At 33.5% G+C, this 26395-nt stretch overlaps 2 protein-coding genes across 9 annotated transcripts in view; one reads left to right on the top strand and one right to left on the bottom strand.

The window, feature by feature from the left end:
- MTF2 (metal response element binding transcription factor 2) overlaps positions 1–7434 on the top strand; it is an 89556-nt gene extending 82122 nt beyond the window's left edge. For all 6 annotated transcript variants that reach the window (XM_073234296.1, XM_073234298.1, XM_073234297.1 and 3 more), the window contains 4 exons: positions 526–631; positions 753–805; positions 909–1013; positions 3468–7434. In XM_073234296.1, the coding sequence (XP_073090397.1) occupies positions 526–631; positions 753–805; positions 909–1013; positions 3468–3825 (622 nt within the window). In that variant the 3' untranslated portion in view covers positions 3826–7434. The remainder of the gene's footprint in view (positions 1–525; positions 632–752; positions 806–908; positions 1014–3467) is intronic.
- TMED5 (transmembrane p24 trafficking protein 5) overlaps positions 1–26395 on the bottom strand; it is a 55527-nt gene that overhangs the window by 24084 nt on the left and 5048 nt on the right. Inside the window, exons 2-4 of one of the 3 annotated variants that reach the window (XM_017650015.3) lie at positions 25921–26018; positions 19164–19356; positions 14629–17508 (exon numbers count right to left, since the gene is read on the bottom strand). In XM_017650015.3, coding sequence (XP_017505504.2) covers positions 17416–17508; positions 19164–19356; positions 25921–26018 — 384 coding nt within the window. In that variant the 3' untranslated portion in view covers positions 14629–17415. Of the gene's footprint in view, positions 1–14628; positions 17509–19163; positions 19357–25920; positions 26019–26395 lie in introns of those variants that run through there. The other 2 variants (XM_017650013.3, XM_017650014.3) reach the window with 2 other exon arrangements.

The raw sequence follows: 26395 nt of genomic DNA on the forward strand, positions 1-26395 counted from the left end.
TGTGTGTGTGTGTATGCGTGTAAAAAGCAACCTCTGCAGCTAGTGTATTTTAACAATGATACTTCCTGGCTCCATGAGGTAAATAAAGTAAATTCATAGTAACTTTTAGTAGTAAATTCTTGAGCTATATCTCAAGTATCCATGTAGTAACAATGTAAACTAAGTAATAGAACTTCTATGAGTTTGAAATCTTCCATCCAGTATAGTGGTCTGCATTTGTTTGTTTGTTTTAATTTTTAGGTAATATATATTTTTCAAAATTGTAAGAGAACTTTTTTTTCTTAAACATTTCTAATGTAAATGTCTTAAGTCAAGAAATAGTTATTTAAATTAAAATGTATCATTATGCACTTGACTAAACTTGTAGATTTAACTTATATTCAAATTCATTTTTATGTTACCAGTAATAAAACATATAAGTATGACCTAATTATTACATAAGCAGTGCTATGACAGTATATATTGTACATTGTGTCTGTGTTTTCTTTATACCAAAGTTAAATACATAATGTTTTTATGTTTCAGGGAAGTAAGCAATGGCATAGAAAAAAAAGGAAAAAAGAAATCTGTAGGTCGTCCACCAGGCCCATATACAAGAAAAATGATTCAGAAAACTGCTGAGCCACCTTTGGTAAGAGGATATGTTGATGTATGTTTTCAGGAGGAAGGTTGGTTGAAATCACTGAGAAACTTTGTCTTTTTAGTTTACTTTAGAACCATGCTTTAAGTTTGTTTTTTTCTTCTTTCCCCAGGATAAAGAATCAATTTCAGAGAATACTACCTTGGATTTACCTTGTTCTATAGGGTAAATATTTTTTCCTATCCTAGGAATTTTCTTTTGGGGGCAGATTAGTATTTCTATTGTTATGTAATATAGTCGTTATACCATTTAAATTCTTTTGTCTCAGGAGAACTGAGGGAACTGCACATTCATCTAATACCTCAGATGTGGATTTCACGGGTGCTTCCAGTGCAAAAGAAACTACCTCGTCTACCATTCCCAGGCATTATGGGTAGATATTTTATGTTCTTATTCTTTACTAATTTTGCTGTATATTCTTTTTCTTTGTAAAGTGATGATTAAATAAATTTTAACAACTGAAAGTGGCACATGTATATCTTTCAGCTATATTTATTTATATTAAGGTATCATTGATACACAATCTTATGTTGGTTTCAGATATACAACACAGCGGTTCAGCAGTTACCAACATTATCAAATCGTCACCCCCCTCTAGTGCAATTACTATCCCCTTTTTAAATTAACGTATCATTGATAAATAATCTTATGAAGGTTTCACATGATCAACCTTGTGGTTTCAACATTCATCCTTATTATCAAGTCCACACCACCCTCCCCCCAGTTGGCACTCATTGTCTATCAGTGAAGTAAGATGCTATATAGTCTTTTTTACTTGTGCTCTAGATGCTGTACTGCCTTCCCCATGACCTATTTTTATTGTGATTGCTAATTATAGTGCCCCTTAATCCCCTTCACCCACCCTCCCCAACCCCTTCCCTTTGGAGTCTGTGAGTCTGCTGCTGTTTTGTTCCTTCAGATTTACTTTGTTGTTATACTCCACAAATGAGGGAAATAATTTGGTACTTGTCTTTGCTGCCTGACTTATTTCACTGAGCATAATACCCTCTAGCTTCATCCATGTTGTTGCAAATGGTAGGATTTGTTTTTTTCTTATGGCTGAATGATATTCCATTGTGTATATGTACCACCTCTTGTTTATCCATTCATCTGCTGATGGACACTTAGGTTGCTTCCATATGTTGGCTGTTATAAATAGTGCTACAATATATATAGGGGTGCATATGTCTTTTTGAATCAGGGATCTTGTTTTCTTTGGGTAAATTCCTAGGAGTGGAATTCCTGGGTCAAATGGTGTTTCTATTTTTAGTTTTTTGAGGAACCTCCTATTGCTTTCCACACTGGTTGAGCTAATGTCTTTCAGCTTTTAAAAAGCAACTCATATGTAGATTCCTTAGATTATTCAAATTCATGTGAATATTTTTGCTTTTCAGGGCACAAACATTAAAACGTATTTGTTAGGAAATTTGCTCTGTGCACTGAAAAGAGGTACTTGTGTTCATAGGCCATGCTTTTTTCTGAGAGATCTTTTTATGCTTCTAATATAAAAGTGTTCCTTGGTTTAGGAAGACTTGGTTTTTGGTTTGTTTGTTTTTTTTAAATTCCAAATCAAGTACTAATCTCCCTTTGTTATTAAAAGGATCTTGAACTCAGGATTTATCAATAGAATACTTCCCTTCTAATATTTTGTTTAATCTAACTCTTCAGAAGGACTTTTCCTAAGATATCTCAGGTATAAAAAGTTTAGTTTACTTGGGATCATAGCTTGGAGCTTACAGGTTTTATGCTTCCTTTTGTTAGATTTTGTTCATAATTCAAACACTGTTCTTGTAAATCATATTTTAAGTGTTTAAAGGCTAAAGTTAATTTTTAGTAATTAATTTTTTAATGAATAATGGATAGTAACAATGTGAGCTGCTTTTTTTTGCCTTTTCCCAGGCATTTTGCTAAGCTTTTTACATACATTCTCATACTTATTTCTTAAAACCAACTTTTGAGTTGTAGGTCCTTTTATTCCCATTTTGTAGATAAGGAAACTGAAACTTTGGTCGTTTTAAATAACAAGCTCAAGATAGCATGTTTTACAAGTATGACAGAGCTGTGATGTTAACTTGGGCATTTTGATTATAAAGTCTTTCAATTTAGCTGTTACCTGTATTCTCCCCTTATAAGATTGTAGTATCATTGAACTTCTAAGCTGGGATGGACTTCAGAGATTATCTAGTTCAACACCTTCACTTAATCTGTTAATTTAAGAGAACACAGAGGATAAGAGATTTGAATTTGGCCAATATCACTTATAGCTATACTTATGGCTCCCTGACTTCTAGTTTATGCTTATTCCAGTGCATTGCATTACTTCAGTAGGCCTAGAACTGGTAATAAAAGAAACTAAGAGAAAGTTTATTCTAGTACTGCCATCTGTTTAAGCTTATGGAACAGGGTCTTATATGTAGTAGGTACTCATTAAATATTTGCTGCATTAAATGAGTGAATGAATGAACTTTCTTTTTAATAATAAGACTATTGACAAAACCTGACTTATAATAGGGCTTCTTGGTAAGAATTTGCTTGGTCACCTTATAATTGAAAAATTTCCTCCGATTCTTTTAAGTTTAATAGTACATAGTAAGGAAGAAAAGCTCTTCAAAAGTCAGTCCCAAGAAGGTTTTGGAGTCTAGAAAGATGAGTGATAATTCATTTATACAGCATTTATTATTTTGGTTTGGCTGATTTTTTTATGTCAGCAAGGGTATATGTACTTAAAGTACAGTGACAGAAAAAAATACGAGAACATAGTATGTGAGCAGAGTGAAGGATGCTTTTATAAGTTCAGGAGACAATTGTGGCCTTTTTTGTTCCATAGATTATCTGACTCCAGAAAAAGAACTCGTACAGGAAGATCTTGGCCTGCTGCAATACCACATTTACGGAGGAGAAGGGGTCGTCTTCCAAGAAGAGCACTCCAGGCTCAGAACTCAGAAATTGTAAAAGATGATGAAGGCAAAGAAGATTACCAGTTTGATGAACTCAACACAGAGATTTTGAATAACTTAGCAGATCAGGAGTTACAACTCAATCATCTAAAAAACTCCATTACCAGTTATTTTGGTGCTGCAGGTAGAATAGCATGTGGTGAAAAATACCGAGTTTTGGCTCGTCGGGTGACACTTGATGGAAAGGTGCAGTACCTTGTGGAATGGGAAGGAGCAACTGCATCCTGACTGTAGGACTGAACATTATGTTCACTGCACTCATTTTCTGTAGGTACAGTTCAAAGAAATGTAAAGGAGTCTGACTTTTACTATCTTTCTTAAAAAAAAAAAAAAGTCAAAAAAATTCACAAAAGGAGATGATTCTAGCCTTAACATGTACCTGTCAATGTTATGGATATTGTCATAAAAAGATATCTTTTAAAAATCAGAACAGAGACTTAATTTTTTAAATCTTAAGATTTGTAGAATGTTTCTAGGATAGGATATTAAAAATGATTCAAACCCATGCATGGTGTTAGATACTTTTTCTAATTACTCGATTGAGTCAGTTTTTGTGATTAGTGGTTATCAGAGCAAACAAATTATGTAGATAGATAGCACAAGTATTTGGAAAACACTGTCTGTTTTGTTACCAAATGTTGGAAAAATTTATTTCAATACCTTTCAGATTTCATAAAGTGCAGTGTATATAATGCCTACTAAAAGACTGTAAAATATTGAAATTTTCTTTCAAGCAAAGTGTAAAAAATATATTGAGCCTGTAAATTGCTCTGTGACTAGACTTCATTGTCGTCTTAATATATTCTTTGCATGTACATATATATACACATGAGTGTATATATATGTGTGTGATTATGTGACCTATGCAATACAGATTATGGGAATGGGCAGCTTTGGAGTATATATCCCATAATTCTTTTTCAGGAATAGTTGCAGTATTTACACAGCAGCATTTCTTCTCAGGCTTTTATTGGGTGCTGTTGCTTGCTATGTATGAAGAGAAATGTGTCAAACAAGTTTAGCGTGTTCTGAAGAAGGGTGTGAACAACAGTGTTCATGGGCTTTTAGAATGCTTTTCACTTTCAGTCCTTGTAACTCAGCTGTTCAGTACCTAAAACAAATTCAAGTAATAGAAACATTATCTCCTACTAGAAGTAACGTTTTCAAGTTTTCATGGCACATTATGATTGTAAATGTCTCTTAATTTTAACAGTAAGTCTATAGGAGTCCAATGAAGACTCCTGAAATGTCTGTAGTAACTGTTAGTCATGTTGAATAAGTGTAGTATGAACAAAGTATTTTATTGCACAGGGTTAACAAACAGTATATTGCCTGCCAAGGCTACTGCTGTTTTATTACAACATTACCTCTTGTTTTTATAAAATGTACCAAGATTTAAATTGATAACTTTATTTTACATGTAAAAAAAAACTTTCTTTTATCACCAGTGTTAGAGTTGTCTTCTGTTTCTTTTTGTTTTGTTTTGTTTGTTTTCTTTTTTAGCCAAAGAGTAAACAGAAGAATATTCTTATTTTGGTGGCTGTTCATTTTACTCTTAAAAGTGATTGGTGGATTTTAGCCTAAAAATTGGGGAATTTGCCACCAAAATGAAAAATATGTAAAGTGTAGTGATTGCAGAGCCGTAAAAATGTGGGTTAGTACTTATTTATTCCATTGATTGATTATTTGACTGTTTATAAAGAAAGTTGCTTTATTTCTTTAAACATCTTCAAAAGATGACCTTTTCTTGTCACATTATAGCCAAAAGAAGCAGAGAACTTTGTAGTCCTGCATTTGGTTCCTGGGTTGGCCAGGTATAAATGAGCTTTACAAAAGTGCAAATTAAAAACTGTCACTTCTGTTTACCTCCACCAAAACTTGATTTTCCCCTAGCTATTAATTTAAAGTTGCCTTTTCTGCAGCTGCAATATTTTGAATAACACACAGAGTTTGTGTTGATTTTGAATGTTTGTTTATATCTAGGGGTAATGGAAATTGTAAATCCCGTGTAACCTTATTCACTCCACTTGTATCATATTATTTCATTTTCCCCAAAGTCCTTTAATTCTAACTGAACACCAGCAGTATTTTTAGTATCTCTTTCTTTAGTATACTTGGAAGATGGTTTATTAAGCTGAAGTGTCTTTTAGACGTAATTATTGTGAATGTCTGTTTTATTTTATCATGGTGGTTCACATGGCTCTGATGTTCAGTTTGTATTTTTGGAATTGCTTTACTTAGAATTAAAACAGACCAACATTAAATGTGTGTATTTTTTAAAGAGCTAATGGGTTTTGCTTCTGTATTTGCTTGAAAATACACACTGGTGCAGTAGATGACTGCTTTTATTTAGACAGGGAGCTAAGGATTTTCCAATTCCATTGTAAATATGTTCACTTGAATTTTTATAAAACTTGGCTTTCATTTTTCTCGTCTCCCAATAATATAATTATTGCATGTTCCTCTTACATGATCCTTTAAAAAACTATGTTTAGCCAGCTTGTACACTTTATACTTAAAAGATAGTATATCTCTATTTACCCTGTCCCCAAACTTCCAAAATATTCAGACTTTTCAACTGTTTTCTCTTCTTCTTACCTATATAGAAGGTGTCAGGGTTCACATAAAATGATCTTTTTTTTTTTCACTGAAAAGCTTTGCTCTAGGCTACAGAGAGGAAAGATGTGTAGATAATATACTTTACTCACTTTAATTCAAAATAAAAATTTTTTATAAATACCTGATAATAAATGATAAATATGGATTCTTAGGCCCTTCGGCAATCAAACTAGATCAGAATATGAGCTATTAGAGTTTTTCTTTAAATACTAATATAGGGGCAATTAAGTCAGACTTTGCTAGGTATATTTTGTTACTAAATGTTTAACAGAAGTGAATAATATATATATATATATATATATATATATATATATATATATATATATATATATATATATATATATATATTCTGAAGATTTTCATCAGTGCTGGGGGTAGAACTAACTGTGCTTTGGGCTACTTGATTGAGTTTCTACTAGGTACTGTTGAGTTTTGGTTGGAACATGATTTGACTTGAATGGTTATAGCAGACTATTGTATAATGTAGTTCTAGAGGTGTTTAATGAGAATGTGATGGCAAAGGAAGATGTCTGTGCAACTTTGGGAAATAGTAAAAAATGCCCTTGTGTGGGGAAGTTTTACCCTTTAGTTATATTTGAGTACCTCTGTGACTACATACTCCTGTAAGCCTCCTTTCGTTTCTTCTGTGGCAGTTGATCTGACATGTTTTTTCATCAGGAATAAAATACCTGACAGTTAAATGTAAAGTGCGAATTTTATCTGATCATGATTCTTTTTAAATTAGTAGCAGTTAAGAAACCAGATAACTGACTGATACAAATTTGGAAATGGGGGAAGCTGTGAAAGCAAACTGATTGACTCTGTGAATAGCAAGTAGATGGGAACAAGTACAATATTTGTAACTTTTAAGTTGCAGTGCAGAAATGCTAGGTCAAACTGTTACACTGTCTCTATATTTAAAATTTCAGTAAGACTATAAATTAACCAGTTCACTTTTTTCTCCCTACTCCTCACTTGTACCCAAGAGACTCCCTCTTTGCTTGCTCCCCTTGCCTTTTGTCTTTGTTGGGAGATGATGAGTGTTGAAACTGGATGCTTAGTATAGTAACTCCTCTGTTTTGCCACATCTTCAGGGAATTGATGTATCACTCAAAAAAATTTCCCATTGGATTTAACAAGCAAACAAATGAATAAAACCTTCATAGATGGTAAAATGTACTTGTTGGATAAAACAAAAATATATCTTGTTCAAAATCAGTCTGATTTCTCTTCCTTGTATTTACCAAAAGGTATTCAATCTTTTGAATCACAAATTGGATCACAGTGGGGAAATATTAGAAAATTGTTTGTGGCCCTCCAAAGCTCAACTCTGCCTGTCAAAATCTTATTCCTTGTTTAGTTACTTTTGTTGAGTGTTCTTAGGAATTACAAGAGGAGCACTGACATTTTTCTGGGTGTTTAAAAAGCTGTACTATTGAGGTATTTGTATTAGTTTCATAGGTGTCAAAACAAATTACCACAAACTTTGTGGCATAAAACAACAGCAGTTTACCCCTCACAGTTGTAGAGGCACAAACTCTGAAATCAAGGTACTGTCAAGGTTGGTTCCTTCCAGAGGCTCTGACGGAGAGTCCATCCATGCTTTTTAGCTTCTGGTAGCAGCCAGCAATCCTTAGTGTTCCTTGGCAGTCAACACGTCAACTAATTTTCTACCTCCAGTTTGCATGGCCTTACCCTCTGTGTCAAATCTCCTTTCTCTTACAAGGGCTCCCGTCATTGGATTAAAGGCCTAAATCCAGGTTTCTCTAATCTCAGGATCCTTAACTTAATCACATCCACAGACTCTACATTTCTAAATAAGTTCACATTTATAGGTACTTGGAGTTAGGACTTGGACATAATCTTTCTGTGGGACATAATTCAATCCAATTCAGTGTTATTACAGGATTCTTTTTTCTTATAGGAGTATCATTGATATATACAGTCATTGGTTTCAAATGTATACACAGTCAAGTTACCCATATTATTAAATCCTCGCCCCTCTCTAGTGTGGTTACTATCTATCAACACAGATGTTACAGAATCATTGACTATATTCTCCATGCTGTGCTACTGTTCTGGTGACCAACTTTTATTGTGATCGTGAATTATTGTGCCCCTTTATCCCCCTTACGCTCCCCCACCCACCCACCCCAACCCCTTCCCCTTGGTAACCAATAGGCACTTCTCACTGTCTAGGAGTCTACTACTGTTTTGTTCCTTTTGTTTTGCTTTATTTTCATATTCCACAAATAACTGAAAGCGAATGGTATTTGTCTTTCTCTGCCTGGCTTATTTCACTGAGCATAATACCCTGTAGATCCATCCTTGTTGCAAAAGGCAGGATTTCTTTTCTTTTTATGGCTGAATAACTCCATTGTGTATATATACCACTTCTTCATTATCCATCCATCTATTGCTGGACATTTAGGTTGCTTCCCTATCTTGCCTAAATAGGGGTGCATATACCTTTTCGAATCAGGGATTTTGTTTTCTTCTGGTAAATTCCTAGAAGTGGAATTAATTGATCAAATGGTATTTTTAGTTTTAGTTTTTTGAGGAACCTCCATACTACTTTCCACAGCGGTTGCACCAATTTACATTCCCACCAGTGATGTAGGAGGGCTCCCATTTTCTGCATCCTCCCATTTGTTATTTTTTGTCTGATAGTGGCTATTCTAACAGGAATTTTTTTTTTTGTATGCTTTATTCCTGAAAATTTTTAAAACCATTTTGTGCTATTTGTTCAAATGTAACAGCCATTCTTTGGAAGTAGTAGATGAGAAAAATTGGAGGAAATCTTTTATCAACTCCATTTCCTCCCCACCCCCTGCCATCCCAGATGAAAAGCTTTACTATTTTGTTACTAAAAATATTTCTTAGTGAAAAATTCATACGTCAACAAAGCTATGATTCTGAAAATCCTCCCAGTTCTGCAGTCTAGAGATAATGATATATAAGCCTCACCTAGATTTTTCTATTTCTGTTTGTTTTTACTGAAAAAGGGTCATTTATGTTGTTCTGAAACTTCACTTTTCACTTAATAAACAGTGTACCTCATATTTGCATCAACAAATACTGTGTTCTAGGCATTGTGCTGGGTTCAGTGAAATGAATAGAAATGTTCTCTGCCTTCTAGAGTTTAGTAGAGGGTTTATTATATGTTAATTATGATATGGTGTGATCAGTGCTTTGAAAGGGAAGTGTAAAAGGGTGCACATAGTAGGGACACAAGCTAAGTTTGAGGGATCTGTCCAAACTTCCTAGAGCAATGAATTTAAAAAGGTAGTATTCAAAAAAGTAGTTGATAATTCCTGAATACTAGTCTCTCCCTGGTTGTACTGTAAACCCTTTAAGGGCAGATTCTTTGCTTTTGTCATCTTCAAAACATTGGACATAGTAATGCTCAAATTTTTCTTATTCTAAAATAGTAAACTTTGCTTGGGAATATCGTGAGGGATATTTTTAGTTAGATGCAATGGGACTACAAAAGAACTGTATCTTGCTCTTTCCTTGGGTGCCCAAAAGAAATACTCTGCTTTGACAATGTGTGGGTTGCCTACACAATGTTTTCTAGCCTTTCCCTGTTCCCATCTAAACAAAGTGATCTTTGTTCATTCTTTTCTTCTTTGCTGTTTGTCCAAAGGATAAGGAAGTAGTAATTGACAGTACATTTGTTTTTAAATTTATGTTCCTTTGGCATTTAAGAATTTACAGAATTTTGTATAACACTTAAGTTGTTTCCCAGTTGCATGTAATGTATATTCCTTAATTATAAGATCCTTTACAGCAAAAGGACTGTTAGGGTCTTTAATGGATGAAAGAATTATTCCATTTCTCAAGATTTTCATCAAACCTGTATGCCATGATTGTCTACTGAACAGCCAGGATTTGAAAAAGTCAAGGATAGCTTCTCTGTTGAGAGTCACAGAATAATTATTCTGCAACATTTGACAAGTAGGTGTGGCCTTCCTATGACAATGTTCTAATAATCACTTCATTACAGTAATAATGCTAGACAATATTTTAGAATATGGAATTGCTTCCAAAAGGAAAAGGTTGACTAGGTTATTCTTTCATATTTCATATAAAAATAATCAGGCTCAATTCCTTAAAACTCCCTGCAGATTACAGTGTTTTACCTTTCTACTAATAACTAAATTATTAAGAACTAAAGCAGTACATAAAATGACAGTCAGTTTTTCACTGAGAATATTTTGGTTTTGTTTGGTGAGTTATAGTACATTATTTTACTCATTTTTGGCTCATTCAGACAATGTCTGTTTCAGGGATAAAATTCACTCCATTTTTGTGTAAAATTGTCATTTTGAAATAATTTTAGATTCATGATATTGCAAAAAACAAAAAAATGCACAGGGAGTTGCTGTGTACTCTTCACAGTTTCCCCCAGTAGTAACTGAATTATAGTACAATATCAAATGCAGACAACTGACCTTGGTACAGTCCAGTTTATTCAGATTTCACCAATTTTACAAGTACTCATTTCTGTGTGTATATAGCTCTGTATAATTTTATTGTATGTAGATTTGTGTAGTCAGCACAATCAAGACAGAATTGTACTATGAGGTTGCCTTAATAGTCAAGGTTCCTTTCTTCCCTCCATTCCTAACAGTCTGGCAACCACTAATCTGTTTTTCATCTCTTTAATTTTGCTATTTTAAGAATGTTACAGAAAAGGAATCCTACAGTGTAACCTGAAAAAAATTTTTTCCCACCAACTGTAAGACCCTTGAGGTCCTTCCAAATTGTTGCATATAACAATAGTCTATTCCTTTTTATTGCTACATAGTATTCCATGATATAGATATAGCAAAGTTTAACTGTTCACTCTTTGAAAGACGTTTGGGATATATTCAATTTGGGGCAGTTACAAATGAAACTGCTATGTATAATTGACATACAGGTTTTTTAAAAAAACATGTTTTCGTTTCTCAGGAATAAGTATCCAGGAGTATAAATGCTGAGCTGCTTGGTAAGTGCTAACTTAGTTTTATAAGAAGTTGCTAAAATACTTTCCAGTGACGCTACCATCTTATATCCCACCAGCAACATATGAGTGATCCAGTTACTCTTGCATCCTTGTCAGCATTTGGTGGTATAGCTTTATTTTAGTCATTCTGGTAGACGTGTAGTGATATGTCATTATGGTTTTAACTTTACCTAATGGCTAATGATGTTGATTATCTTTTCATGTGTTTATTTCCCATTCACGTATCTTCTTCAATAAAATGTCTGTTCATGTCATTTGTTCGTTTTATAATGACTTTTTTAATATTGAGCTTTGAGAGTTCTTTATACAGTCTAGTGTAGTCCTTTTTCAGATATGTGGTTTGCATATATTTTCTCCCCATCTCATCTGTAGCTTTCATTTTCATCCCCATAACTGCATCTTTCATGGAGCAAAAGTTTTTACTTTTGATGAGGTCATGAGTTTTTTTTTTTATGGGTCATGTATTTGGTGTCAAGTGTGAAAATCTTTTGTCTAAGTTATTTTACATGCATGTTTATACCTCTCTGTCCCAATTGCTCCAGTTACTATTTGTTTGAAAGGTTGTCTTTCTCCTGTTAAATTGCCTTTGCACCTTGTCAAAATCAATTGGACTTGTTTTGGTGTATTTCTAGAATCTTTGTACCATTGATCTATGTGTCTCTCTTCACTTTGTAGCTATATAGTAAACCTTAACATAGGTAGATTATTTTATATATTCTTTTTCAAAATTGTCTTAGCTATTCTTAGTCCTTTGCTTTTCCATATAAATTTTTAAATAAGCTTGTCTGGCTCCCAAAAACTGTGGATTTTGATAGGAGTTATGTTAAACTTAGAGATTAATTTTGGAAAAATTCATCTATTTACTGTGTTGAGCCTTTTAATCCATGAACATGGTATGTTTCTCCATTTGTTTAGGTCTTTTCTTTCACCAATACTTGACAATTTTCAGTATACAGATTGTATTGCATTTTTATTTTTTGATATTAATGTACAATTACTTGAACATTATGGTTACTAGACTCCCCCTATTATCAAGTCCCCCCCACCACATACCCCATTACAGTCACTGTCCATCAGCATAGTAAGATGCTATAGAATCATTACTTGTATATACTGCCTTCCCCATGTCCCCAAACCCCTATATTATGTGAGCTAATCATAATGCCCCGTTTTTCCCCTTATCCCTCCCTTCCCACCCATCCTCCCCAGTCCCCTTCTCTTTGGTAACTGTTTGTCCATTCTTGGGTTCTGTGAGTCTGCTGCTGTTCTGTTCTTTCAGTTTTTGTTGTCATACTCCACATATGAGTGAAATCATTTGCTACTTGTCTTTCTCCACCTGGCTTATTTCACTGGAGCATAATACCCTCTAGCTCCATCCATGTTGTTGCGAATTGTAGGATTTGTTTTCTTCTTATGGCTGAATAATATTCCATTGTATATATGTACCACATCTTCTTTATCCATTCATCTACCGATGGACACTTAGGTTGCTTCCATTTCTTCTTGGCTATTGTAAATAGTGCTGCGGTAAACATAGGAGTGCATATGTCTTTTTCAAACTGGGCTGCTGCATTCTTAGGGTAAATTCCAGAAGTGGAATTCCTGGGTCAAATGGTATTTATATTTTGAGTTTTGAGGAACCTCCACACTGCTTTCCACAGTGATTGAACTAGTTTACATACGAGTTGTTTTAGGAACCTCCATACTGCTTTCCACAATGGTTGAGCTAGTTTACATTGCCACTAGCAGTGTAGGAGGGTTCCCCTTTCTCCACATTCTCACCAACATTTGTTTTTGTTTGTCTTTTGGCTGTTGGCCATCCTAACTGGTGTGAGGTGTATTACATTTTATTAGATGTATACCTAAGTGTGTCATTTTCTTTGGAGTAATTGTAAATGGTATCACATTTTTGTTTCCTTTATGTTTTTGAATATTAAGAATTCAGAGTGGAACTGTAAATGTGTCTTTTGCAGCTCTGGCATTTTCTGTCAGCTTTCTCCTACATATGGCATTATTAGTCCTTTTAGAATTAAGTGTAGAAAGGCTAGGTTTATTAGTCCATCCTCTCACTTGATGTCAAATGAAGTAATCCTTTACAACATTCGATCATTATTGCCACTTGAATATATCCAAGATTGGTTTATAATAAGGGATTTCATTTCATTGTTGGATAACTGATTCTCATTGTTCATTTTGCTTTTAACTCATGGTCATTGAAGACTTCCAGAATTTTTCCCTGCCTTGCATTTCCTCACCTTTTTCTTTCAGATACATTGATCCAGAGTCCACCTCAATGTGTCCTCTCTCATTTAACATCATTTTAAGTCTGGATTCTTTTTTTCTGTGCCCTTGCCCCAGATACCTGAAAGTAATGGGAGTATAGAAGCAGAAAGGTGCCTAAGGAATTCTACCAGCTTGTGGGGGAAGAGTGACTTGTTTAGATGGTATGAAGGAGAAATGATCAGTAATACACCAACTGTCACCAAGCACTGGACTTACATGCTACTTTTAAGTTTTAAGATGTTACTTAAAATATTTCACAAATGAAGAAATAGGCTCAAAGGAATTTTGATTTTCCAAGATAACTCAGTTAGCAAGTGATCTAAGCATAATGGATAACAGAAGTCAAAATTGTGTTGGTTAAAAATTAAAATTCTGGACTTTTGTGACAGTGTAGAGGACCTAGAGGGTATTATGCTAAGTGAAATAAATCAGAGAAAGATAAATTCCAATGGTTTACTTATATGTGGACTTTCTTGTGGAATCTGGAAAACAAAACAAATAGACTGAAACACAGAATGGACAGTTGGTTACCATGGGGGTATGGTGAAAGAGGTGAAAAGGATAAAGAGATATAAACTTAAAATCATAAAATAATTCAGTCACAGGAATGGAAGTATAGCATAGAGAATATAGCTCATTAATACTGTGTCTTTAGATGGTGACATAACTACATTTATTATGAGCATTTGATTGCTAGTATATAATTGATGAATCATTAAGTCCATCCAAAACCAATATAATACTGTATATAAACTATATTTCAATTTTTAAAAAAACAAACAAAAAAAAAAGATTCTGAAGCCATATTCCAGATCTAAACAATTTATGGGGTATGGTAGAGGAGTAAAACAAGCTACCTGGGGTGTTTATTTATCATTCCAGACTTTCAGAACTGATTCTTTTTGCTTCTATGTTTTTAGTACCTTTTAGTTTCAATGCATGTTTGGCCAACAGATGAGTAGTACTTGTACAAAAAACAAGTGCAAGGTAGAATTAGAATTGACACACAATAAGAAATGTAAAGAGAGGGGTTTTCAAATGGAAGGGAGAACACACTTCGCTAATATTAGATCAGTAAAGGCTTTAAGGATTAGAAAGCATTTACGATGACTGGGAGATAAGATTTTTCATTGATTGTAATTTTTATTATACTCAGCCCAGTATTTATTGTTCATTTAATATGGCTGTCCACAGCTGTCAGGGAATTCAAACACTGATTGTGCGTTATTACACTTCAGATGAAAAGCTATCACATGCTAAGTCAATTTTTAAAATTTAAGATAAAGAATTTTCATTTCAGGAGGCATACAATTAAAGGTATTCATTTTTTGTTCATTTTAAGACAATGCTTAAAGATAAACATAATGTAAAATTACATTTCAGTTCTTTATTGCAATGCTATATGAACCACTTATTTACTATGTATTGACATTCATATTAAAAAATAGCATATCATTAATGATCCAAATGCAAATCAGAATGAAACTCTAGCCCTTAAATATGTAGTATTTAAAAGGCTATATAATTAATAACCAAAGACAAGATCCACTATTAGAAGTGATAACTAGCTCACTCAATTTTAGCATAATTTTAATTTCAAAACTGAATACTGACATTAAAAATTATGAGGCAGATAAACTATATATGCTTTAAGAAATATTAAAGAATTTGGTTCTTTGCAAATTGTACTTTTTTTGGTTAATGCAGGCAATATGTTACATTTAAAATCTCTTTTCAGTTTGTATCTATAAAAATTGTTCTCAGTATTTCTAAATTCTTTGTTTTCCAAATAAGGCCATTATTATATGCTAAGAAGTTACTGAATTATAGGTTTTAAATCAGTGGCACAAATCATATGTAGAAGATGACATAACAAATTCATTGTTAGGTAAGGAATCAGAGTGCAGTACAGTAACCAGCCAGAGGTAGACTTCTTAATCACAGTTTTACAGAAAAGATATAGTAGTTTATATGTTTTATATCTATACTGTTATGTTATAATACTATAAGTTTGTTCTTCTTATAAGTTTAACAGGAGTAAAGGGAGAGAAATCTTCACAGGCAATGATTTTTTTGACCCTTAATGTGTTACAGGGGTACTCCTAGACACTTAAAAACATTTTCTTGGTCAACCTAGGTAATCAATCATATGTATGGTGTTTACCTCATTTTTAAAAAGCTTCAGAATAGGGAAATCTAAGCTGCTGTTCTTCTCAAGGGCATTAAGAGGGAAATGTCTTTTTGTACCACTGTGAGTGTAAATTACAAAAGAAACTATTCTGTGGTTTCCATCAGTACTAGCCAACAGAGGGATTCTGATTTATAAGTTGATTGTTTCTAACTCATATTTGTCTTAATATTGCAAATGGGTGTAACCTAAAAATTCTATTTAATGATGTAAGCTAAATTACCACTGTAAGTAAGACTCCACAGATAAGATAGGGTGGCCGAGTTGTTCACATATTGAGTATTTAAACTTGGCATCCTATAGATTTCCAGTCCTAACTTGATTATTGTTAAATAAAGTGATCACAAAGCACATTTTATGAAAGTTATAATAAAAAAATTATGTATACCCAGTGCTAAACACCTTACAGTAGGCCTTATGTTTCATAAAGTATACCTGAATACTTAGATAGTTCAAAACAACAAAACAATTATAAAAAATATAACCTACAGCCAAGTAGTTTTTCCAGTTAACTGGAGATTAATCTCATCATAATGAGTCAATTAGACTCCAGATACTTACAGTTTATTAAGTGGACTTTATTTTGATCAGGTATTTTCAAGCTTACCAAATATTTTTTTAAACTGATTTTAAGAACTCAGAAAAGGAGATATTTACGTTAGGACCAAATCCTTTTTGGCAATATTTTCTTTACAACTGCCGGTAAAAATATATTATCCAAGACAGTAATCATGTTAATGTAACACTGTTGACAGATAATATAAAAATCATTTTTCATCACATTTAATTTAAAAATCCTATACCTTAGGGTTAAGGATTAGACAGAAAGTGTCCTTATGGAGACTAAACAACTGTTAGCTATTGTTTACTTCAAACGAGAAAAATCTGTCCTTTTTTAGTTTGAATTTGCACTTTTAAGAATGATCAAAATGTCACCTTTTGGGAATGAAAGCTTATTATATAAAACATACTTTATGCTAGTATTTTAAATTGAAATATACACTCAATTGTAAAAATCTCACAAATCTGTTCTTTACAGCTATGCTTCTACTTACATTTCAGAAGAATGCATATTTAAAAAGGAAAGTTTAATCTTTGTCTTCAAAAGATATATTCAATCCATGATTTGGTAATTCTCGGATGATTTATAACTTAATATATTGAAAACTTATACAATTAATTTGTAATTCCCACATTTACAAAGAAACTTCAATATATTGAAAACATCTACTTTGTCACTTACAAAGAAAGTACTGGGTAAAAATCTTTTCACCTAATACATTTACAAAATTTTTTCAAACTTATAAAAATGCCATTATTAATGAGGGCTTCATTCAATATACCTTTAGTCTGCAAAATCTCCATTATACCCTTAAATACAACTGGAGCAATAAAATTCACACAGATCAAAGTGAAGACTTTCATATTAAGATTATACTTGTTTCACACTTAGAGTAATGCCTCAAAATATTTTGGAAAAGATAATTAATGGTCTTGACTGTAACATTTATTGCTTTTTTCTTTTTTGTTTTTAAATATTAACTATTCTAGTTCAGAGTTTTAAGTTCTACTTTTCCTCTTATCTTCAAATAGACTCTTCAGCATATAAACCTGAATGGCTGACACTACCACCATTACTACTAAATTAACCATAGACCAGAAATTGACTCTATCAAAGTTGCTTTCTTGTATGTTTCGGTCACGAGCTTCAAACGCTCTAAGCAGAGTTTGGATATGACCACTTTTGCTTAGTCTGGACTTGATACTGTTGATGGATTCCTGGAAATAAAATGATTTTATTGTAAGAATGCTCAGTAAAAGTTAATTAAAAATGTGACTAACCTATTAAGGCAAATATTTTCCAATAAATACAGGATTCAGATCCCCAAATGAAGGAACAGGCATGGTTCTTTTCATCAGAATGATGATTGTCAAATGTATTCAAATTTCCTGTTATCAAAAGTTTTGAGAGGTAAATAATGGAAAAGTTCCCAAAAGACATTTTTCTTTAATAAGGGAAAGTATTTTAAACCAAATTTAAATGTGAACTGGTCATTTTGTTTAACTGTGTGAATGAAGTCAATCTCTTGAGAATACAGTGAAGAACTAATCAACTACTGTATTTTGTTCTTGTTGGCAAAATTAATTTAATACGGAAGAATATATTAGTGTGATTGAAATTTAAAAAATGGTTGGAAAAGACTAGTTGTTGAACTATGGATGCCATCATTCCCATTTAAGCCAGTTCCTTATCTGAAAAATGGAATGAAAAGGAAAAGGAAGGAGGTTGGAGCTGTATTAATGGTAACTATCTTTCAGTTCTAAAATTCAACCAAGTTTAACATACTTATGAAATCATGGTGAGATAAAAACTCATGGTAAAAAGTCATGCTGATTAAACTTAATCCTGATTTCAGTTTGTATTCACAGTTAACACCAGTGGAAAAGATAAGAAAACTAGCATTTATTGTGTGCCAGATGCTGTTTAAAGCATTTATACACATGCTATATCATGTTTCATCCTTACAACAACTTGAGGTATTATCTCAGTTTTTGAGGTTAGGAAACCAGTGCTCAAAGAGCTCAGTCACTAAAGAATTACAAATGACAGGGTTATTTAATTTTTTGACTTAAGCTAACTGATCTACAGTGTCTCTTCTGCTGTAATTTGATAGTTGCTTTCCTAAGAAACCTGAAGTGATCAAAGTATCACATTCTTTTAAAAAGGTTCAGTTTATAAGGGTATTAGAGGTTATATAGTTTCAACTTGGAATAACCATCTTATTTGTCCTGCCGGAATTTCTGTAATACAAGTATATATGCTATTTATAAATATCACTGAGTAATCTATAGCTACATCTAGCTGACCTCCCCCTACTGTCCCATCACTGGCAGGACTATTATTAGTAAATAGATTGTTATATGTGCACATTTCACTATGCATGCTTATGACAAAGCATAAAACAACTGATGCAAAGAAGCCATTTCCTAAAAGTTTTTACTCCTAAATGTAGTGATAATTTCTGATAACTGCTTGGTCTGATCTGAGAAATGTGAACAGGGTTCCCATATTAATCAAACAATATTAAATTTAATGATATAAAAACTATGCTGTGAGGAAAATGCCTTTACATCTTACATATTTACAAATTACTCAGTTTTATTCTATGTGCAAGTACGCTCTACACATCACTGCATTCTTGTGTTTGTAAACATTCTAAAGGAATTTTGTTGTTAAAAGCCTGAGTTCAAATTTTGGTTTTTCCTCTTTCCCTCTTATGTATATTGTCTAACAGAAATATTATCTAATCTCCCTAAGCCACAATTTCCTCATTGGAGAGATATAGATAGTAATCCTTTTAAAATTAAAAAAGGATTACCTGAGGTAATGCAGATAAAATGCTTAGGTCAGTGCCTAGCACATGGTAAGGCCTCTGGATGTTAATTTTTATCTTATTAAAAAACTGTACTGACCAGGATGTCTTCCAGTTTCATATCCAACATATCTGTGCCAGTGATATATTTCTTCCAGTCCTCTTGTTCTTGGTCCTGTTCTCCCATATTATCCAGGATTAATTCAAAGAAAATCACTTTCTCAGAAATGGTGCTGAATGTATTATCAAAGCAGAACATGTAGTCCCCAACTTCAGTCTCTACCCTGTATTTAAAAAAGTACATCTTCAGTTATCTATACTTCTATTTGGGACCAAAGGAAAATAAAAAAGAAAACATGGTTTATAATAATTGGACAGTTTACCAATAGACTTCCTTAGTATTGAAAGATAACTTTTAACTTCTTGGATAAGAGAAAACTGGAAATATACAAGTACTTACAACGTAGATGTGGTTGGCATTTACTTGGTAAGTTATGGGAAATGACCTAATTTTTGGAAAAGGATAGGATTAAAAACCTAGATACATGATACTTCACAATGAACATTAATATTTATATAATATTAAAAAAAGTTATCACGAGTTCAACTGGAGGTAGGGTAGACACACGGGATAAGCATTATGATTTATTTTTCCTGCCTATGATGGAAAATGCCGAGCTATAAATACTACAGTAAGAACAGGAGGGACTCCATCTTAAGGCTAAGATTCCATTAAAACACAACAACAGGGCGTTGGGAGGTAAGATTCCTAACATTTTATGGTAATCAGCCAACAATTGACCCTATCTTAAGGCAGGGCAAGCAGTCCTAAATGATATGTCCCCATGGCTTGAGGGTAACCACTATCCTGGATAATAGAATCAAGAAATTTGTGTTAAATTTATTTTACAGAATATCTAGAGGACAGACTATGGATGGTTGACATAATGTCTCTCACTGGAAACAGACATCATAAGATCACATGTCAAGCCTACCCCCACCCCCCTTTGCCCTATTCTTGAAAGCCTTAAAAGCATCCTAAGCCCTCAAGCACACCACCTCTCTGAGGATGCCTGCACTCCCCTTCATGTATGTACTTTTTGCCTTAAAATCTCACTGCTTAACTTCCTAAGTTTTGTCTCTGCACTCTTCCAGTGGTGTCTTTGTTACTCTGTTTCAATTAATTTTCTACATTTAAGCACAAGTCTTCACTCTCTGTTCAATTTCAGGCAAGTAGGGAAGGGCAACTAAGATCTCTGATTTGGGCTTGCAAGTTCCCTTCACCTGGATGACCCGGGCAGGATTTCAATCTTGTTCTTTAGTAGCTTGCCCGAAATCTTTCTTTGCTTTGGGGAGTTCACAGAACATAATCTCACTCCATCCAGTGCTCTGCAGCTCCCCCAAATCCTTGGGTGGTAGGGACTTAGTTCCTCCGCTGTGCAGGTTCAAGGGGACACTGGATACCAAGTAACCCTGGCTTCAGGAGTTTGCAAGGGATTTGTCCTATGCCGAGCTGGAGTTCAGTTAGCTTCCCTTTCCTCTTTCTGTTCTTCCTTACCTGCCTGGCAGTTCTGCCATTCACTACTACTCTTGCTTTAATCAATTCCTTCCTTACCTACACTCATCTGACCTGTTTGAGAATTCTTTCTTGTTAACAGTCAAGAACCCTCCCCCATCCAGGTTGAGGTTTCACCTGGTGTGCAGGGAGAGACCTTCCCAGAAGCAGCCGCTGGACAGATTCCTAAGCAAATATGACTACAAACCTCTCCTTCAACTGAGGTTAATCTGTAGAGTAAGTTTTGTTTTGTTTTCAGAAGCAGTGGTGGACTGTTCTAAATGCTTTCAGGCCTCCTACTGATTAAGCATATCTTTGAATTACAGTTGACAAAGTTTAGGGATGAGGTCAGACCAAAACCAGAGCTTTAGTCACAGTGGCATTACCTTTCATGAATAAATGCCATTCACATCTGAATTAAAACTTATGATCCTGGTCTCATTAGCTTCACAATCAGAATAAATGGCTTGGGCAGAGTTCATTTAAGTGGTTTATTAATTTTTTTGTGGAGAGAAACTTCAACAAACTGTTAAACTCTAAAATATTGCATGGGCTAATGACGTACTGCTGGCTACAAAAAAACACAGTTCAAACTATGTTTTAGTTTTTGTTGTGCCTATTCCTGGAAGGTTGATCTAAATGATTTTAATGTTTTCTTATCTCCAGTTGCTGGATTACTTAAATTTTGAGATGGCTTGTATTATTTTCTCTAGCCTTCTGAACACATGTGATTCTCATCTTTTAAACTAATCTCTTTTTTTCCTCTTATTTCCAACTTAATAATTTTATTTAAGCATAACTTTTCAGCAATATGACTGGGCTTTAACACATACACTACAAATAAAAGTAGCCAATACTGTACACGCCTAAATAATTTACACATTGCTTTCACATATTTTATCTCTTTTAGTCCTTACTGTTATTTGGAAGTAGGCAGAACTGATCTTTTCAAGGTAAATATTTAATAAAGTTCACATGGATTAAGATACTTGCCCATAATCACAGCATAGAGGAAGCTTGGTTTTCTGACTCACAAGTTAATTGACCTTTTTACAATACTGCTCAGAGCCTGTCTGCATTCTTCCCAATCTCCTCAATCATGACAAACCTTTATCTTTCAAGGACGTATTTAACCTCTGAAAGAAGCCTGAAACAAATGCTGGTAAACAGTGGGGAACAATTTTAAAAGGAACAAAGCAAAATGCCATGAATGGTATGTGAGGTTAAATTTAATGTTCTTTTTTAAAGTATAGTTGATATACAATATTATATTGGTTTCAAGCATATATTGAATTAAATAGTGATTCAACAGTTATATATATTATTAAATGCTCACCCCAACTAGTGCAGTTACTGTCAACGTGGAAAGATGTTACAGAACTGACTATATTCTCTATGCTGTACTTTAATCCCCATAACTAATTTATATTATGATTGAGATTTTGTGCCTCTTTATCCCCTTCACCTATTTCATCCACCCACTCCAATCCCTCCCCCGTGGTAACCACAGTCCCTTCTCAGTGTCTATCAGTCTACTGCTGTATTGTTTTGTTCTGTTTTTACATTCCACATGTAAGGGAAATTATATGATACTTGCCTTTCTCCTCTTTTCAATTTCTTTTAATTTTGTTTAGTTTTAATTTTATTTAACTCAACTATATTTAGCCATTCTTAAATCTGCATTGGACATAAAGGGTAAGCTGTGTCCCTAAGTTTTTTCTTATTTTTATTAAGGTATCATTGTTATACAATGTGAGCAACATTGTGGTTACTACACTCACCCATATTATCAAGTCCCCACCACATACCCCATAACAGTTACTGTCCATCAGCATAGGAAGAAGCTGTAGTCACTACTTGTCTTCTCTGTACTGTACAGCCTTCTCTGTGCCTGCCCCCACCCCCGCCCCCGCCCCAATATTATGTGTGCTAATCATAATGCCTCTTAATACCCTTCTCCCTCCCTCCCCTTTGGTAACCGCTAGTCCCTTCCTGCAGTCTGTGAGTGTGCTGCTGCTTCGTTCCTTCAGTTTTGCTTTGTCCTTATACTCCACAAATGAGGGAAATCATTTGGTACTTGTTTTTATCTGCCTGGCTTATTTCACTGAACATAATACTCTCTAGTTCCATCCATGTTGTTGCAAATGGTAGAATTTGTTTTTTTCTTATGGCTGAGTAATAATCCATTGTGTATATGTACCACATCTTCTTTATCCATTCATCTACTCATGGACACAACACTTAGGTTGCTTCCATATGTTGGTTATTGTAAATAGTGCTGCAATAAACATAGGGGTGCATATGTCTTTTTGAATCAGGGATCTTGATTAGTAATAAAATAAAGAATTTTATTACTATAAATAATACAAAATATTATCCAGATAAAAATGCAGAGAGTAAATCTTCCTTTCAAGTAGAATAGAGTTAGCATAAATAGTCTAAAATGTGTTAGATGAGTTAAGGTAGTATTAATTCAGTTGTCAAGAAAAATTTATTTATATATGACATATCATTCCAGGCAATTCCAGCTTAAGGTATTAAGCTGTCTGGAGATAATTGCTTCTGCAAGGACAGTATTTGTTTTAAAGATTTAACTTAAGAAAAACTATTTCAGAAAAACTTAAGAAAAACAAGGAAAACTAAAATAACTTAGATTTTAGTTGCCTTTAAAAAGTTAATATAGCCAAAGATAAAATTCTTATTTAAATCTAATTTTTAGAAAGTAGATTTGTAAATTTGGTGTACTGATTAAGCCTGATTTAATTGCTGGCTTCCCTGTTCACTAGCTGTGTAAACATCAACTTAAATGCTCTATTCCTCAATTTCCTAATCAGTAAAATGATATCATATATCTCATAGGATTGTGAAAGAAAAAAAAAATTAATAACATGTAAAGTGTTTAGAACAGTGGCCTGGCAGAGCAAAAGACTTAATAAATGTGAACTCTAATAAACTTACTCTTCTCCCATTGGTTTAATGAGAGATAAGTCTATGCTAGAAAGCACTAAGATAGCTTTTTCCCTTACAGTTAATTTTGATTTATCTCTAAAGGAAAGCAGAAAATTGGAGAGAAAAATTGACATAAATTCTATATATTTTCTATATTCTGAAATTTAATACTGATACTTGGTATCAAATGAATGATATTTTTAGTTCTTGTTCATATACCTATCAAAGAGAAAGCACAGCTAATTCCAAGTATATCAATCTAAACTGACTTCTAAAAATTCAAGTATCAATATATAATATTGAATTCTGGTGTACAACAGTGATTCAACAATTATATACATTACTAAATGTTCATCATGATAAATGTAGCTACCATCTTGTCAACAAAGATATTACAATATCATTGATTATATTCCCTATGGTGTACACTCATCCCCATTGACTACTTTATTTTATAACTAGAAGTTTGTATCTCCTTGTCCCCTTCACCTAATTTGCCCAACTTCCCATTCCCCTTCTCTATGGCAACCCCTTCTCTATGTTCTCTGTGTTTGAGTCTATTTCTGTTTTGTTCTTTTGTTCACTTGTTTTTTAGATTCCACATATAAGAGAAATTGAAATTATATGGTATTTGTCTCTCTGTGTGATATACTTCACTTAGCCTAATACCTTGTAGGTCCATTCATGCTGTAACAAATGGCAAGATTTCATTCCTTTTTATGGCTGAGTAACATTCCTGTGTGTGTGTGTGTTATCTTTAACCATTCATCTATCATCACTTAGGTTGCTTCCATATCTTGGCTATTATAAATAATTCTGCAATAAACGTAAGAATGAACGTATCTTTTCAAATTAGTGGTTTTGTTTTCAGGGGAATACTGGGTCATACATTATTTCTAATTTTAGATTTTTGAGAAACTTTTATACTGCTCCCCACATTGGCTATACCAATTTACATTCCTGCCAACAGTGTAGGAGGTTCCCTTTTCACATCCTTACCAACACTTGTTATTTCTTGTGTAATTGATGTTAGCCATTCTGACTGGTATGAAGTGATGATATCTCATTGTGGTTTTGATTTGCATTTCCCTGATGATTAGTCACGTTGAGCATCTTTTCATGTGTCTGTAGGCCATCTGTATGTCTTCTTTGGAAAAATGTGTATCCTAAACTGACTTAAAATGATTATTTTCTATTTTACTTATTAATACTTTATGCAAATATTTTTCTGAGTTCTGCATTAGGTAAAATGAGATTTTAAGAAGCCCTTTGAAATGAATATCTTAAAAATTATGGTTGAGACATTTTCCCCTCATTTATTTATACATGTATTCATACATGAATACCAATTACATGCCAGGTACTTTGGTTAACAAAGACCAATAATTCTAATAGTAGCTGGTACTTACATAGAACTATGTGCCAGGGATGTTAAGCATCATATGGTAGAAAGCAAGAATTTTGGTCCATTCTGCTCCCTCTTAATAAATGTGTATCCCTGCAGACTTTTTTAACTTCTCTGAACCTCCTTGTCTGTAAAATGGGAATTGGGGAATCAAAGAATCTATCTCCTAACGGGTTGGAATGATAAATTTAGAAGCATCTAAAATGCAAAGTCTCATTTATGGCAAATATTAGACATTCTGTATTTGCTCCTCTTATTTCTATCAATTCTCAGTGTAGCTTTAACATAGTGCTGTAGTAACATAACAGGATGGAACAATGAAACACACTAGTAAGATATGAAAAAAAGGAGGTGAGATATAAAGAAGATATGCTTTTTTGTCAAATTCTAAACTCAAAGAGTTATAACAAGTATCTTCTTTCTATATGGTTTCCTATGGTCAGATCTTTTACTTTCAGGTTTTCTAATTATCTAACAAGAGTGAGGTTTGAGTAAAACATAGTTTTTACACACACACAAAGATGTACTGAGCTGTTGTTCTAAGAAGAAAGCAATGGGCAAAGATGACACAGCCAGCAGCTCAAAAACTTCAGGATTCATACCTAGAATAGTAACTTCTAGTTAAAATGGAAAGCCTGTGCTAGCCACAAAGTCAGGTTTAAAATGCCACAATAGATGGAATGCAATACCTCAGGAATACTCATCTATTTAACAAAAGCAAAGAAAAAATTTAGGATCAACACAAAATGCCTAAACAAAAATAAAAAGGTTAATGGACTACATTTTAATTTAAGATAGAACCCTATCAAGAAGAATTAAGATGTTCATATGGAATCATTTAATACTGATACTTAACATCAAAAGTACTAAATTTCCCTGTCCTGCAGATAGTCCACTGGTATTATTCAGCCCAAGAAACTCAAATAAGAGATTACTTACGTGTGAACTCCATCTGATTTTCTTTGTTCAAAAACTAAGGTTCTTCCTTCTGGAGAGGAAAGATGGAAATCAATATCTAATCCTGCTCCATCTAAAACCTGTTGAAAAGTACAGAAAAGAAAAACACACTTTGAAATGAATCTTCTGAAAGTAAAAAATGTTATGTAGTAGGTCATATGATAAAAAGATTTTCTTTCAAAACACAGAGGGGTAAGAAGTCAATGTACTCAGGGCTAGAAAGAAGCAGAAAGATTATCTGGTTCAATTCCATTCACTTTTGGAACTTGTCCCTTTCTTACCAATTCCTGTTGCCATCACCTACACTTAGGTCTATGGGTATTACTGAAATAATCCCTATAAAAGAGCCTTCTTTGAGAAGCTCTGAAGAGCAGAAAGAAACAGGAATGAGTTCAAACGGTGGACCTTTTACCTGGGCAATTTAGGGCATGCTATTTAACTTTTCTGAGTTTGTTTC

Source organism: Manis javanica, chromosome 4 (assembly GCF_040802235.1).
Source record: "Manis javanica isolate MJ-LG chromosome 4, MJ_LKY, whole genome shotgun sequence".
Classification (NCBI taxonomy): domain Eukaryota; kingdom Metazoa; phylum Chordata; class Mammalia; order Pholidota; family Manidae; genus Manis; species Manis javanica.